This window comes from Salvelinus fontinalis, chromosome 12 (genome assembly GCF_029448725.1).
Source record: "Salvelinus fontinalis isolate EN_2023a chromosome 12, ASM2944872v1, whole genome shotgun sequence".
NCBI lineage: Eukaryota > Metazoa > Chordata > Actinopteri > Salmoniformes > Salmonidae > Salvelinus > Salvelinus fontinalis.
Genome location: NC_074676.1, coordinates 1,403,377 through 1,419,916, shown reverse-complemented (window position 1 = coordinate 1,419,916; position 16,540 = coordinate 1,403,377). Strand labels below are relative to the sequence as shown.

Here is a 16,540-nt window from a genome sequence, read left to right as displayed (position 1 = left end):
TATTATACTGTCTGTGTGAAGCTGTGTCCTGCAGTTCTCAGACAGAATATCAATTGTAAAAAGTATTATCAGTTTATGACATGCTGTAGTAACATTTGCTAAAGTTTTCAAGGTAGAAGAAATGACATAAAATAAATGCCCAATATTTACTGAACTATGTGAACTGTGCCTGTATTTTCTGTACGAACCTGGGGGACAAAGTGGCAGCCAGCTCTAAGTAGTAAGTCTATATATGAGATTATTTTCTGCCTATGCATGTGTTTTTCGACTCCAAATGACAGATGACGTGAAAATAGAGCTCTTTGGCCTGATGCACATGAACCTTATACCTACTGTAAAATATGATGGTGAATCTTTGATGTTAAACCTGGTTGCCTCTGCCAGGAGGCTGAAACTTGGCCACAAGTGGGTCTTCCAGCAAGACGATAATCCCAACACACATCAAAATCCACAAATAATTGACCACAAAATCCACATTTTGCAAAGGCCAGTCTCCGGACTTGAACACCATTGAAAAACTGTGGTTTGAATTGAAGAGGGTAACCATAAGCGCAGACAAAGGGTATCTAGGATCTGGAAAGATTATGTATGGAGGAATGGTCTAAGATCCCTCCCAATGTGTTCTCCAATCAATGTGTTCTCCCAAGAAAGGGAGCTGAAGTATTGAAAACAGGGGTACTCCTTTTTTGATTTATTTATTATTTATTACTTGTTCAACAAAACCTGTTTCTCTGAGCAATTGTATACTTTTTTGCTCATCTTTATTAAGGTGACAATCATTTTGAACCGGACTGTATTTCACTATCAAAGCAAGCACATGGAGTTCTGCAAAGTCTCTCCAAGATGTTTATTTTCTCTCTCTCTCTCTCCCTCTCTCCCTCCTCTCGCTCTCTCTCTCTCTCTCTTTTTCTCTCGTCTCTGCAGCGACTTAAACTCTCAGATTAATGAAACAAGCTTAATTAAGCCTAATAAGGAGACGGACGGACGGACGGACGGACGGGGGGGGGGGTTCCACACACACACACACACAGCAGAAGAAGAGTTGTGATATCCCCTGAAGTTTTAGGGCCCAGGTGTGCGTTAGAAAAATACTGTATTGATTGTCTTTACTGTACAAAGGTTTGCATAATGTGTATCGGTATGTGTGGTGTACCCAGTGCTCCATGACAGAAGGGTCAGAGGGCCACCAGAGTTCTACTTCCTGTCAGCAGGAACAGCAGTCTGTCTATCCTCCATCACTCAGGCCCAAAATAACAGCACTGTTCTCACAGTAAAAGCAGGGAGTGGAGAAACAGCCGCAGGGGATTTTCTATAGTGTGTTTATGTTCGATATATGTGTATGTGTGTTTGACCCAGGCTTAAGTTTGTTCAAGCATCTGGTCGGAAGGCGCAGCTTTTGCTTGCTGCTTCGCGAGCAGGTCAGCAGTGTTTGGAAGTGGTGTATGTGTGTGTGTGTATTGGAGCTTGCACAGCATGCTAGGCTGCTGCTTATGTCTGTACCGGAGTTTAACCACAAACCCACAAACATACGGCGGGTGGCTGAGGAGAGAGACACTGCAGACACACACACACACACACACGGCTGAGTAGAGAGAGACAGATCAGTGCAGAGCAGTGGCTCACCACTCACCAGCGTCGGAGGTCTAAAGACTGCTTTTGAAAGTTCTTATTGGTTTAGTCGGCTTTAATGTTGTTTATTTAGCTTTGAGTTGTGCAACAGAGATGTAAAGCGGTATGTGTATGTTTAATGCACTGTGTCCGCTCTGGAGACAGATGCATTGTTTTTGTAAGTCATTGAAGCTGGACTTGTTGAAGAATGGAGAGAGAGAGAGAGAAACAGATGGAGAGAGTGTGTGGACGAGAGGTAGGAGGAGTAGCTCCATGCTGTTTTTGTTTATTCCAGGAAGAGAGAGAGTGAAAAAGAGAGAGATAGTATACAGAGGGCGAGACTAAGCTATGATTTGGAAGCCGGGCTAAAGAGACATACGGGGTGAAAACAGAATTATCGGCTCTGGTGTCTACTCTGCTCTATAGTGGGGAGTTAATCTAGACCAGAGAACAGGGGGAGGGAGGGAGAGAGAGAGAGAGAGAGAGTGAGAGAGAAAGGGAAAGAAGGGAGAAAGCAGAAGCTGGCTGGGCTCTGACAGTGAAGAAAGAGAAAGTTGGAGAATCGGATGGAAAGGAAACCAAATAAAAAAAGCAACGAGAGAAGAGGAGGAGGAAAAACAAAATACTTGGAATTGGGTAAAAATACATAGCTGAGGAGACAGAGACAAGGAGACATATAGCGAGAGAAGGGGTTAGTATGAAGACAGGCAGAGGGGAGGGGGACTAAGTGAGATGGAGAGCTGAGAGAGAGGGAAGAGAAAAGGGAGGGGAGGGAGGTGTGATACTAGGTGGTAGAGGAGGAGAAGAGGAGGAGACAGGCTGGGTGGTGGATGGGGAAAAAGACAAAGGAAAGTGTGAATAAGCTAGGATCTCTCTCTCTCTATGCCTATGGTGGGGATAAAGAAACCAACAGATGCAGAGAGATAAGACAGCTAAGGTCTCTGGAGAGAGAGAGGGATGGAAGGGTCCTGGGTGGAGTGATACAGTGGGCTAGAGGGAGCTGGGGATAGAGAGAGAGTGAGCTGGAGAGAGAGAAACAGAGTGATAGAATGACTGACAGAAAAAGAGGGAGGAGAGAGCTGGATGAGAGAGAGATAGGGAGGGAGGCCGGCTCACAGAGCGTACAGCATGCCTGGGTCTGAAAGAGAGAGGGAGGGAGGGGTGGGTGAAGGGGAGGTATTTAAACCGCGGAACAGGACAGCAAAGACTAGCTCTGAACTCCCACAGAGTGGAAGGAAGAGAGAAGAGAGAGAAAGAGAAAAGGCGGAACAGAGGAGAGAAACGGAGTGCTAGAGTACAGTCTGCTTATAACCAACCACACACACTCATATTTACACACACTGTTTTCAGAACCCAGAACCAGACTTTCTCTATCCAAGTCGACCAAGTGTGGACTCCAGCCCTCAAGCCATCTTACTGGAACTCTACCTGTGACTACCTTTCTCCACACACCACCACTCTCACTCCTCTTCTTCATCCCTCTCTCCCTCGTTCCGTCGTTTCTCAGGGCGATGGCATGGGCCTCTGTCTGGGGTGCCCTCGGCTGTGCCCTGCTGGCCCTGGTGTTGGGGACCGGTGTGGATTTGGGGAGCCCCCCAGCAGCAGGCTTCTACCCCCGCTTCAACCCCTTCTTCTTCCTGTGTATCCACCATGGGGAGCTGGAGGGGTCCGGGTTGGCTGAAGGAGGGGGAGAGGTGCTCCTCACCCTACAGATCGCTGGGAACCCCACTGCCTACACCCCCGGACAGGAGTACCAAGGTGAGTGCACTGACTGTGCATGTGCATTCTGAGGAGACTGCTTGTGTTGTGTTTGATACATATTTTTGCATCACTGATATCAACCATTATCTTTATTAACGTAAGAGATAAACAACTTTTTCCTATCTATGGTATATAATTAGAGTTGTTTTTAAGCCGATTTTTTTTGGCTCCAATTGCTAAAAAATGTGGGGCATGTCCCCATCACACAGATGGACTGAGAGGGATCACTTGGTGGTTGGCTCTATTTAGGTGGTAGTTGCCACAAGCTCTGTTATAGATACAGTGCCTTCAGAAAGAATTTACACCCCTTGACTTTTCCCACATTTTGCTGTGTCACAGCCTGAATATAACCTTTATTGCAATTCTATTTTGTGTCATTGATCTACACAAAATACCCTATAATGTCAAAGTGGAATTATGTTTTTAGATTTTTGTTCACAAATTAATAAAAAAAAAATAATCTGAAATGTCATGCGTAAATAAGTATTCAACTCCTTTATGGCAAGCCTAAATAGCTTCAGGAGTAAAAATGTGCCCAACTATTCAGATAATAAGTGTCATGGACTAACTCTGTGTGCAATAATGGTGTTTAACATGATTTTTGAATGACTATTCATCTCTGTACCCCACACATACAATTATCTGTAAGGTCTCTCAGTCGAGCAGTGAATTGCAAACACAGATTCAACGACAATGACCATGGAGTTTTTCTAGTATCTTGAAAAGAAGGGTAAAAAAACAGACATTGAATATCCCTTTGAGCATGGTGGATTTGTTAGTTACACTTTGGATGGTGTATCAATACACCCAGTCTCTACAAAGATGCAGGTTTCCTTCTTAACTCAGTTGGCGGTGAGGAAGGAAACCGCTAAGGGATTTCACCATGAGGCCAATGGTGATTTTAAACCAGATACAGAGTTAAATGGCAGTGATAGGAGAAAACTGAGGATGGATCAACAACATTGTCGTTACTCCACAACACTAACCTAAATTAGTGAAAAGAAGGAAGCCTGTACAGGATAAAAAATATTCCAATACATGGGTCCTGTTTGCAATAAGGCACCAAAGTAACACTGCAAAAATGTGGCAAAGAATATGTATATATATTTTTTTATGCAAAGCATTACGTGCATGGTGGTGGCGGCATCATGTTGTGGGTATGATTGTCATCGGCAAGGACTAAGGACTTTTCTTAGGATTCAAAGAAAAAGAATAGAGTTTAGTACAGGCAAAGTCCTAGAGGAAAACCTGGTTCAGTCTGCTTTCCAAAACAAACTGGGCGAAAAATTCACCTTTCAGGAGGACAATAACCTAAAACGCAAGGCCAATTATACACTGGACTTACTTACAAAGATGACGTTGAATGTTCCTGAGTGTCCTAGTTACAGTTTTGGCATAAATCGGCTTGGAAATCTATGGCATGCTTGAAAATGGCTGTCTAGCAATGATCAACAATCAACTTGACAGAGCTTGAAGAATTTTTAAAAGAATAATGGGCAAATATTGTACAATCCAGGTGTGCAAAGCTCTTAGAGACTTACCCAGAAAGATACAACTTTAATCACTGCCAAAGGTGATTCTAATATGCATTGACTCAAAATGTTTCCCATCAATAGAATTCTTATAATTTGTTCACTTTGTGTAGATCGTTGACAAAAGATGACAGTTATATCCATTTTAATCCCACTTTTTAACTCAACAAAATTGTAAAAAAGTCAAGGGGTGTGAATACTTTCTGAAGGAACTGTATGTGTTGACTGAACATTTATTCTGAATCCTGTTGGTTTTGTTCTATTGTTTTTGGTCTTTATTTGTCACCTTTGGTTGAATTTTATTTGTTTTATTCATGGTAATTGAACTAAATATTTTGGGGATTTTTAAAAAATTTAATCCTTAAACATTATATACTAAATAGACTATTTCAGGTTGTTGTACCAGTATGTACTTCATGCTGTATGTTTCTCAGTACCTGTTTAACAATGTTTGCTTTCACATTGTGGAGCTGTTGTGATGTGTGTGTTTGTGCGGGGCGGCGATGGATGGATATAAACAGCCATTTATGTAACTGTAACAAGTATTGATGCTGAGTGAAGTAGTTTTTCTGTTCTGAGCTTGCTGCAACTCTGCTGGTATTTCTGTTCTGTGTTGTGTGATCTGGCTGCCCCGTGCTCAATGTGTGTAGGTGGCGTTATATCCTCAGGATAAACTAACTAATGGAGAAAGAGATCACACACGCTGAATGAGAGAGACCAAGAATCGAGGGAGGGAAAGAAAGAGGGAAAGAGATGGAGCAAGAGAGTAGAGCAGCTAGATCCACACTGACAGAAATAAGATGAAATAAGAAGAGAGAAAAAGAGAGAAAATGTATATAGTGATTTCACCTTTCCCACACCTGCACTCCGGTACGCTGTCTGCATGACACCTGTTCCGGCCAGGAAAACATACAGTGACCTTAGAACTGTGTGTCTCTGTGTGTGTCACAGGAAGCTGGTGAGGGGAGTATGGTTCATAATAATGTCTGGAATGGAGTGAATGATGTGTTTGAAACTATTCCATTTATTCCATTAGAGCCATTACTACGATCCCGTCTTCCCCAATTAAGGTGCCACCAGTGTGTGTGTGTGTCGGCATCACCCAGTCACTCACACTGGCCAGAGTCCACTTAACCGGGAGGATGATGATCCAGAGAGAGAGAGAGAGAGAGAGCGAGAGAGAGCGATAAAGAGAGGGATGGAGGGGGAGCAAGAAGGAGAGAGAAAGAACGAGAGAGAAAGACGAAGAGACATTCCTATACAGTACATGTTAGCTAGACCATTAGTCCCAGACACTTAAATCTCTATCTCTGGATGTATTTATATTATGTATACTGTTATCTCTCTTAGTTCTTCAACACACCAACGATAGAATACATATTTCCTAAGCGCAGAATGTTTTGTTAGTAAGACCAATGTTCTTGATAAGTTAGCTACGCACTTGTGTAACGTTGTGCTGTAAAAAAACAACAACTGGAATTTCGTATGGGTTAACATGCAGAAGTAGGAGAGCCATAGGTACGGAGAAGGAGAAAAGACAAGGAGAGCAGAAGAAGAACAGGAGTAAGTAGCGTATACGAAGAGGGACGTTTATCCTGGGCGTGAAAATAACTGTGTAGCTCAGGCTGAGCCTTTCAGGGAAGCACCTTTAAACCAATGCCTGGGTTGTAAGAAGAGCGGGCAGCAGCGGGGCGGAGAGCGAGAGAGACAGATTTGAATAACTAGCATTAGCGGATGGATGGAAGGGGATAGAGTGGCAGAGAGAGGTTTAACTAATTAGCATTAGAAATGTGCTGCAGTTCGGGACAGGGAGGGAGGGAGGGAAGGGGGGGGGTGGAGGTTTAAATAAACTGAGGCTGTGGATGGATGGGATCGGAGTAGGGGTAGCGGGGAGATTTGATGACAGTGATTTAAACAGACAGAGCTGGATTGAGCTGATCAGATATGGGGGTATGAGGACGGGGGTTGGTATGGGAAATTACTGGGTTTTAGTGCTGCTCTCACTTTTTTCTTTCTATCCCATGTTTAGGCATATTATGACAGCTCATTGGGGGTAGAACTTGGATTTGGAGAGAGAGGGTAAGCCACGGAGATGGGAGGATAATGGGGAGTGAAATAGTGACAGGCTGGATAGCCCTTGTGCAATTAGGATCATTTGCGCACACACACACACACACACACACACACACACACACACACACACACACACACACACACACACACACACACACACACACACACACACACGGTCCCCCCACCAGTCGCGCACACCAGTCTTCTGGTTCCATATAAGGAGATAAGGCACTAGAAGAGCAGAGGAGAGATACGTAGAAGATGATCACTAGTGAGGGAGATAAGGAAGGAGAGAGAGAAAGGAGAGAGAGAGAAAGAAAGGAAGATGGGGGGGGGGGGGGGGGAAATAGAGATAAGTTAGAATGACGGAGAGAAACAGAAAGGGAGAAAGAGCAGGTGTATAGACAGCTGGCCGGGCAAGAGAGGGAGGGGGATGCGAGAGAAGGGGAGGAGGAAGAGGGGGGAAGTGGAAGCGTTGTGTTGATGGTTCTCCTTCTGGGATCTGTTTGTCTCAGTAAACAAGGACTTTTTTCTGCTTTGCATCATGTTATTTTGTTAAATTTGCTCTCTTCACTTTTGCCTTTTTAATGTTATCTCTTGATGCCAGTTTCTGAGCAAAAGAGGATAGTTGGTTGTGTCTTCTAAAGCAGTGTGTGATCTAACATCTAACCATTAAGGGGGCTGCTGCATGTGCTTTTGAGGAGAGGAGACATGAGAGATAGTGACCATGGTGATAGAGAGGGAGGCAGCGAGAGGGAGAAAGGGGGAGGGAGAGAAGGAGATAGAGCGAGAGACAAGCAGTGTACTGTACCCCCACATATTCATTAATTACAGTAAATCCTTTAACCAGTCTAGTAGCACCATGGCCTATTGTAATGGCTGCCGTTAAGCGTTAGGTGTTCAGGTGTTCATTTAATGAATATGCTTCATCTGTTAATGCTCCACAGTCATGGGGGATGAACCTGCATGGCTGAAATTCAGAACAACAGGCCCTAATTGTTTTTCTGACCTGACCTCTCTATCTCTACTCTCACCTCATAAGATAAGGCCGTTTTTATAGACTAAGTGGCGTGATCGAGATACTGCTGAAGAAAAAGTGGAAAAAAAGAGTGAAAGAAACACAGAGAGAGAGACGCTCAGTGAGCACAGCCTTGCCATTGAGAAGGGTAGTCACAGGACAACCTGGCTCCCTGTAGAGGAAAGGCTGTGCAACCACTGCACAACAGCAGAACCTGAGACAGAGCTGCATTTCCTGACAAAATGTCAAAAATATAAAACAATTAGAGAATGTCATTTCCCCAAATTTGAAACACTTAGTCAAGGTTTGACGAGCTCTCTGATGAGAGTAGGCTACCCGTCCTGTTGGGGGAGGATGCAGAGAGCTGTGGGTTGGCAGCGCACTACATTGCTTCCTGCCATAAGATGAGAGACAGTGTCTGACAGACCAATCAACCTGCACATGTCCTCTACTCTACGCTTATTGTTATTGTTCAATGTATGGTTATCTTGACCCTTGGTTATTGTTGTTACTGTTGTCCCGTTGAAAATGTTAATTCTTATTATTTTAATATTGGAAATATCCAAAGTAAGCTTTGGCAATATGTACATTGTTACGTCATGCCAATAAAGAAAATTGGAGAAAGATAGAGAGAGACACAGACACGCACATTGGGGCCTGGCCCTCTTGGCCCACTCCCACTCCATCCAGGAAACAGCTCTTTATTTAAGTCATCTTGAAGATACTTTTTTCTCTCTTTCTTTTCATAGCCATTTTTCACTGTGCTGAGTATTGTGCCTGTTGCACAGCTCCAAGTCACGTCCCCATCCAAGTCGTATTTTTCCACTGAAAGACAGCAGTGTCTTTGTGAGGATAAAGAATCCAGAGTTCTGTTTCTAAACATAGATAACAGAAAGCCAGGCGACGCTCAGATGGAGCAGAGTGCTGCTTCTCCTGCCTGTGTTGTAACTGTTTTAATCCTCTCTGACTCACACACACCAACCTGTTCATTCTCTCACCGAAGAACAACACCCACATTCAGGGAGGTAGAGGTGGAGTGATGGAGAGGGGGATATAGGGGGAGAACGAAAGTGGGAGAGAGGGAGAAAGAGGAATTGTAAAAGCATCCATTTGACACTAATTCCTTTTATGTTCCGTAATTATTTTGTATTGCACTGCTTTGTCGACATTGATCCATCACTTTCAAGTTAATTTGGAATTTGAGAGATCGAGAGGGGAAAAGGGAGAGGGACTATAGGCAGTCTATTGGTATTTCATGGTCATGCCAAAACAGCATATTGAATTCCAATTCGCAGGGTGATGGGAGGGCATCTTACTTAAGGCTGAATATTGTGAAAGAACAATGGAAAGGGATGGAAAAGGAAGGACGGTGGAGGGAATGGAACGGCAGAGTGGTGTCCTTGGGAAGTGAATAGGGATTCACTAGAAGAAGGGAGCTAGAGGGAGAGAGAGAGAGAGAAATGGAGAGAGAGAACGGGAAAGGGAGAAAGAGGGGAAATGGGGGATTGACTCTGTGCCATTGTGTGCGGGGTGGTAATTTATGCATTTTCACTTGGATTTGTGAGTCTTAGCTTTGTGATGTTTGTATTTCGGATCAAAGCTGAGATCTATTTTATTGACTGCTCCAGTATTTTGAAGTGCTACTATATTATTGCTTGGTCTTTGCTTTGTGTGCCTTTCCATTTGTACTGTACTGTATGTGTAATGCATGTGTTTTTGAATCTAATCTGTGGGAGAGTGTGATTGTAGTGTTTGCATAGCTTAACAGTGTGTGTATTATCATTTGCATACATTCAAATGTATTTGTGAGTTCATTTGTGTGGGCGGGCATGGGGGTGGTTGGGTCAGAGTGGAGCACGGTCTGAGAGCCACTCACGCACACTCCCCTGCTGTGGCAGTCTGGCACAGGTACGCTGGCTCTCACAGACCATGCTCATAGTGTGTGTGTGTGCACTTATGTGTGTGCAACAGACCAGACTTCATTGTTCTTCTCCACTATAGAAATCCAAACAACGCTCAGCCACTCAATGGGAAGCAGCAGTGCATTGATTGCTAAATGACAGAACACTGCTTAGAGAGAGGGGGGAGAGGGGAGTGACAGACAGAGAGGAGGGGAGGGGGAGAAAGCGAGAGAGATGGAAAGGGGAGAGGGGGAGAGAGGATGGGTGGAAAGTGAGAGGGAGAGAAAGCGAGAGACATCGAGAGAGTCAGGGGAGAATGAGGGTAGAAAGCTATAGAGGGAGAGAGAGAGAAAAGCGAGAGCTGTTTAGCAAACCAGTCAACAACATCACGGGCCAAAATGGCCATTGCTAATCTGAAGATAGTAACATGCTTCCCCCTAATGGGCCCTTTCATATGTTAATAGTTGGAGAATCACAGAGAAACAATCAACACTTCAAGGAGATTTAGACCCTGTCGCCTAATGGTGACCTAGTGATAAATTCACCCTGCAAATAGCCTATACCGTCAGCCTTCCACAATGATAGCATATCTGATTTGGAAATAGTGAATTACACTGTTATTTGGAGTCTGCTATTTGCGCAGTAGTGCATTATCTTGTCGAGGTCCTATGTTGACTAATGCCTGGGGAACAACAAGCGACACATGTCTTCATGAAGGTTACAAGATACCAGCCAGATACCACAACCTCAGATAGGATTGGAAGAGAGTTGGGGGCAGTTTCCTGAACACATATTATGCCTAGTCCTGGACAAAGAAGCACTGTAAATGGAGATTCACTGACCCATGATCTCTTCATTCGAAGGCGACCACAACAGCAACGTGTGAAACAGAGAGGGACATCTTTGAGACTGGAGACAGGCAGCGTACCGTGTCTATTGTCTGATTCCTATATGTCAATATCCAGCCTATTAGCTGTCTTTTTACTGAATAAACAATGCTGTCAAACGCACAGCAAGACACAGAGAGGTCAAAGGCGAGACACTTGACACACCTCCCACACTCTGACAGGTCAAGTGTCGGAGGAGACGCCGATGATGTCACGAAACGGGACAAGACGGATTACATTACTCAGACTGAAATCTTTCTCAATTAGTCTTTCCCCGATTGCTTGCAAGTCATTATCTCCTTCTCAGCTGATTTTGAAGAGAAGTCCCTGACCTCGAACATTCCTCTCCAATGCTTTTGGAGACGTCTAATGTCCCGCAGTAAGACTTGTCATTTTGGACGTCCAGCATGACTGATCAACGAGTGTGTGTGCTATTAAAGAAGCAGTGAAAGGGAAAACGCTGCCTTTGTCTAAACAGGGCGCCAGGAAGTCAGTCAGTGAACCGATGCACAAGGACAGGAGACTGGCCTAGTTTTCAGCCGCAGACGGTTCTGGCTAGTTTAGGGTTTAGGGAGGAGGGAGAAGGAAGGAGGCCTTAATGGGTTAATGGTTTAATAGAACTCTCTCCTGTGACACACATTCCTCTCGCTCGCTCGCTCTCTCTCTCTCTTTCTGTCTCTCTGTTTAATTCAATTCAAGGAGCTATATTGGCATGGGAAACATACGTTTGCATTGCTAAAGCAAGTGAAATGGATAAACAAAAGTGAAATAAACAATAAAAAGTGAACAGTAAGTATTACACTCACAAAAGATCCAAAAGAATGAAGACATTTTAAATGTCATATTATGTCTATGTACAGTGTTGTAATGACGTGCAAATAGTTATAGTACAAAAGGGAAAATAAATAAACATAAACATGGGTTGTATTTACAATGGTGTTGGATCTTCAACACCCATTTCTTGTGCCAGCAGGTCACAAATATTGCTGCTGTGATTGTACACTGCGTCATTTCACCCTATAGACATGGGAGTTTATCAACATTTGGTTTTGAAATTCTTTGTGGGTCTGTGTAATCTGAGGGAAATGTGTGTCTCTAATATGGTCATACATTTGGCAGGAGGTTAGGAAGTGCAGCTCAGTATCGTGGGCTGTGTGCACATAGCCTGTCTTCTCTTGAGAGCCAGGTCTGCCTTTGGTGGCCTTTCTCAATAGCAAAGCTATGCTCACTGAGTCTGTACATAGTCAAAGCTTTCCTCAATGTTGAGTGTGTCACAGTGGTTAAGTATTCTTTCACTGTGTACTCTCTGTTTAGGGCAAAATAGCATTTGTGTTTGCTCAGTTCTTTTGTGAATTATTTTCAATGTGTCAAGTAATTATCTTTTTGTTTCATCATGATTTGGTTGGGTTTAATTGTGTTGCTGTCCTGGGGCTCTGTGGGATCTGTTTGTGTTTGTGAAGAGAGCCCCAGGACCAGCTTGCTTATGGGACTCCTCTCCAGCTTCATCTCTCTGTAGGTGATGGATTTGTTATGGAAGGTTTGGGAATCACTTCAAATCAAATCAAATTTTATTGGTCGCATACACATGGTTAGCAGATGTTAAGGCGAGTGTAGCGAAATGCTTGTGCTTCTAGTTCCGAACGTGCAGTAACATCTAACAAGTAATCTAACAATTTCACAACAACTACCTTAAACACAGAAGTGTAAAGGAATGAATAAGAATAGGTAAGTATAAATATATGGATGAGGGATGGCCGAACGGCATAGGCAAGATGCAGTAGATGGTATAGAGTACGTTATATACATATGAGATGAGTAATGTAGGGTATGTAAACATTATATAAAGTGGCATTGTTTAAGTGACTACTGATACATTTATTCCATCCAATTATTCATTATTAAAGTGGCTAGAGATTGAGTCTGTATGTTGTTCAACAGTCTGATGGCCTTGAGGCTGAAAAACAGCTTCTATCGGTCCCAGCTTTGATGCACCTGTACTGACCTCACCTTCTGGATGATAGCGGGGTGAACAGGCAGTGTCTCGGGTGGTTGTTGTCCTTGATGATCTTTTTGGCCTTCCTGTGTCATCGGGTGGTGTAGGTGTCCTGGAGGGCAGGTAGTTTGCCCCCGGTGATGTGTTGTGCAGACCTCATTACCCTCTGGAGAGCCTTACGGTTGTGGGCGGAGCAGTTGTCGTACCAGGCGGTGATAGAGCCCGACAGGAAACTCTCGATTGTGCATTTGTAAAATGTTGTGTGTTTTTGGTGACAAGCCACATCCTGAGATGGAAGAGGTGCTGTAGCGCCTTTTCCACCACGCTGTCTGTGTGGGTGGACCAATTCAGTTTGTCCGTGATGTATACGCCGAGGAACTTAACTTTTCACCTTCTCCACTACTGTACCGTCTGTGGATAGGGGGGGGTGCTCCCTCTGCTGTTTCCTGAAGTCCACAATCATCTCCTTTGTTTTGTTGACGTTGAGTGTGTGGTTATTTTCCTGACACCACACTCCGAGGGCCCTCACCTCCTCCCTGTAGGCTGTCTCATCGTTGTTGGTAATCAAGCCTACCACTGTAGTGTTGCAAACTTGATGATTGAGTAGGAGGCGTGCATGGTGTTAAATACAGAGCTGTAATCTACAAACACATTTTAGGTGGTCGTAGAATTTAACATCTCTTTTCTGGATTTTGATAATTAGCGGGTATTGGCATAATTCTGCTCTTCATGAATTATTTGGTGTTTTACGTTGTACACGTAGGATTTTTTTGCAGAATGCAGTCTCAATTGGGTGTTTGTCCTATTTTGTGAATTCTTGGTTGGTGAGCGGACCACAGACCTCACAACTATAAAGGGCAATGGGTTCTGCAACTGATTCAAGTATTTTTTTTGCCAGATCCTAATTGGTGTGTCAACATTTTATGTTCCTTTGGGGGCGTAGAAGGCCCTTCTTGCCTTGTCTCTCAGATCGTTCACAGCTTTGTGGAAGTTACCTGTGGTGCTGATGTTTAGGCCGAGGTATATATAGCTTTTTTTGTGCTCTACGACAACGGTGTCTAGATTGAATTTGTATTTGTGGTCTGGACCTTTTATGGAACACCATTATTTTTGTCTTACTGAGATTTACTGTCAGGGCCCAGGTCTGACAGAATCTGTGCAGAAGATCTAAGTGCTGCTGTAGGACCTCCTTGGTTGGGGACAGAAGCACCAGATCATCAGCAAGCAGTAGACATTTGACTTCAGATTCTAGTAGGGTGAGGCTGAGTGCTGCAGACGGTTCTAGTGTCTTCGCCTATTCGTTTATATATATATATATATTGAAGATGGTGGGGCTTAAGCTGCATCCCTGTCTCACTCCACAGCCCTGTGGAAAGAAATGCGTGTGTTTTTTGACCATTTTATCTGCGCACATGGATATAATTGTACATGGATTTTATAATGTTGTATGTTTTTCCCCGAACACCACTTTACATCAATTGGTATACCAGATTCTCATACCAAATTTAATTCAAAGCTTTTTTGAGGTCAACACAGCATGAGAATATATTTTCTCAGTAATTTTTTTTCACTGAGGTAATGTACCATTCTGCTATTAATGATAATGCAGATGATTTTCAGTCGTTGTTTCCAAATATTGGGGAAGAATCCATAGCTGAGGATGATGTTAATTAAGGAGTTTAAGTATAAGGAGTTTAAGTATAGCCAATTCGAATTTGTGGTCTGTATATTTGATCATTTAATTTAGGAAACCATCAACACCACAGGCCTTTTTGTGTTGGAGGGCTTGTATTTTGTCCTGTAGTTAATTCAATGTAAATGCAAATCCAATGGGTTCTGGTATTCTTTAACAGTTGATTCTAAGACTTGTATTTGATCATGTACAGTATTTGTTTTTGTTCTTTGTTCTTTGTTATAGAGCCAAAAAGATTGGACAAGTGGTTTATCCACACCTCTCCGTTTGGATAGATAACTCTTCGTGTTGTTTGTTGAGTGTGTTCCAGTTTTCCCAGAAGTGGTTGGATTCTGTGGATTGAGCTGTTTTCTGATGTGCTGTTCCTTCTTTTCCCGTATTTTTGTATTGTTTTAGTGATTCACCATAGTGAAGGCGTAGGCTCAGGTTTTCTGTCTCTGTTTTTGGTTTTTGCATTCATCATCAAACCATTTGTCATTATTGTACATTTTCTTAGGTTGTCTGCTTAACATTTTTAGATTTGATAGGGAAGCTGAGAGGTCAAATGTACTGTTTAGGTTTTCTACTTCCAATTGTAGACCTTCACTATTACAGTGAAACTTTTTGTCCAGGAAGTTGTCTAAAAGGGAGTGCTTAATTGTTTTTTGGTAGATTTCTACACTACTTTCCTTCAATCTATAGCATTTCTAAATATTATGCAGTTCCTTTGGCTTTGATGCGTCATGATTGAGTATTGCTCAGTTCAGGTAGACTGTGATTTTGCGTTGATCTGATAGGGATGTCAGTGGGCTGACTGTGACCGCTCTGAGAGACTCTGGGTTGAGGTCAGTGATAAAGTACTACAGTACTACTGCCAAGGGATGATCTGTTGGTGTACCTACCATAAGAGTCCCCTCGAATCCTACCATTGACTATGCACAGGCCCAGTGTGCGACGGAGTTGCAGGAGTTGTGACCTGTTTTTGTTTGATGTTTTGTCATAGTTGTGTCTAGGGGTCTCTCTCTCTCAACATACTGATAACATCAGCACATTTTAAGAGGTTGTGCTAGACTCACTCCATCCGGTCATCTATCTTCCCGCCTATCTTTTAAGCCTCCCTTCCTCCCTCCCACTGCTTTGTCTAAGTAGATTGCACTGTGTGGCTAGAGAAGTGTGTCAAGTGTAGCACTGTTTTGTCTTTGTGTGTGTGTGTGTGTGTGTGTGTGTGTGTGTGTGTGTGTGTGTGTGTGTGTGTGTGTGTGTGTGTGTGTGTGTGTGTGTGTGTGTGTGTGTGTGTGTGTGTGTGTGTGTGTGTGTGTGTGTGTGTGTGTGTGTGTGTGTGTGTGTGTGTGTGTGTGTGTGTGTGTGTGTGTGTGTGTGTGTGAGAGAGAGGGAGAGAGAGATGTTCATGCTTGCTTACAGACATAAAGATGTGTTCCCCTTTCTGTCTGTGTCATTATACCATCAAGGAGACGTTGAATGATGGACCTTTTATTCACTGACTGGTGAGCATTATATTCATCCATATAGCTTCTTCTTTCTGAAGAGCAGATGGGTGAGAAAGTATTTTTCTTCAGACCATGCTTTGATGACAGCAGAACATGAATGTGTGCCATTCTGGCTGTCTAACAAAAGCATTTGATGCCTCCAAGGCGCCTCTAAGGCCATTAAGTGACATTGACGTTGCGTCGTGTCTAAGAACACCCCTTAGCCGTGTGTGTATGGGAGGACTGTGTCATTGTGCCACTGATGTCAATGGCAACATGTTAGCTTAGCACACAGATCTAGTGGTGCGCCGGGGCCAGCTGTGCATTCAGCTGGGATTCTTTCACACGGGGTGCAGGATTTTTTTGTTGCCTGATTTAGATATGTTTCTGCTTATAATTTCAGAGATTTTGGTAGGCTATTTGATGGTCAACTTGTCTATAATAAGATACATGCAGCTTCTCATTATATGTTGCCCTAGAATACTAACTAAATCATTGCTCACCTGAATAATGTCGTACATTGATAGAATGAATGCTTCAATCTAGTCGACATTGATAAAGTTCCCTGCCATCCCTGCTTCTTTCTAGCGGCAAAGACATTTAGGAAC

The 16,540-nt window shown here is 43.4% G+C and overlaps 1 protein-coding gene across 2 annotated transcripts in view; it reads left to right on the top strand.

Annotated features, from left to right (window-relative positions):
* The first annotated feature begins 1,915 nt into the window (after positions 1 to 1,915).
* The window catches only part of LOC129866600 (reelin-like), a 293,866-nt gene continuing 279,241 nt past the window's right edge, over positions 1,916 to 16,540 (top strand). For both annotated transcript variants that reach the window (XM_055939357.1, XM_055939356.1), the window contains exon 1: positions 1,916 to 3,366. In XM_055939357.1, coding sequence (XP_055795332.1) covers positions 3,120 to 3,366 — 247 coding nt within the window. In that variant the 5' untranslated portion in view covers positions 1,916 to 3,119. The remainder of the gene's footprint in view (positions 3,367 to 16,540) is intronic.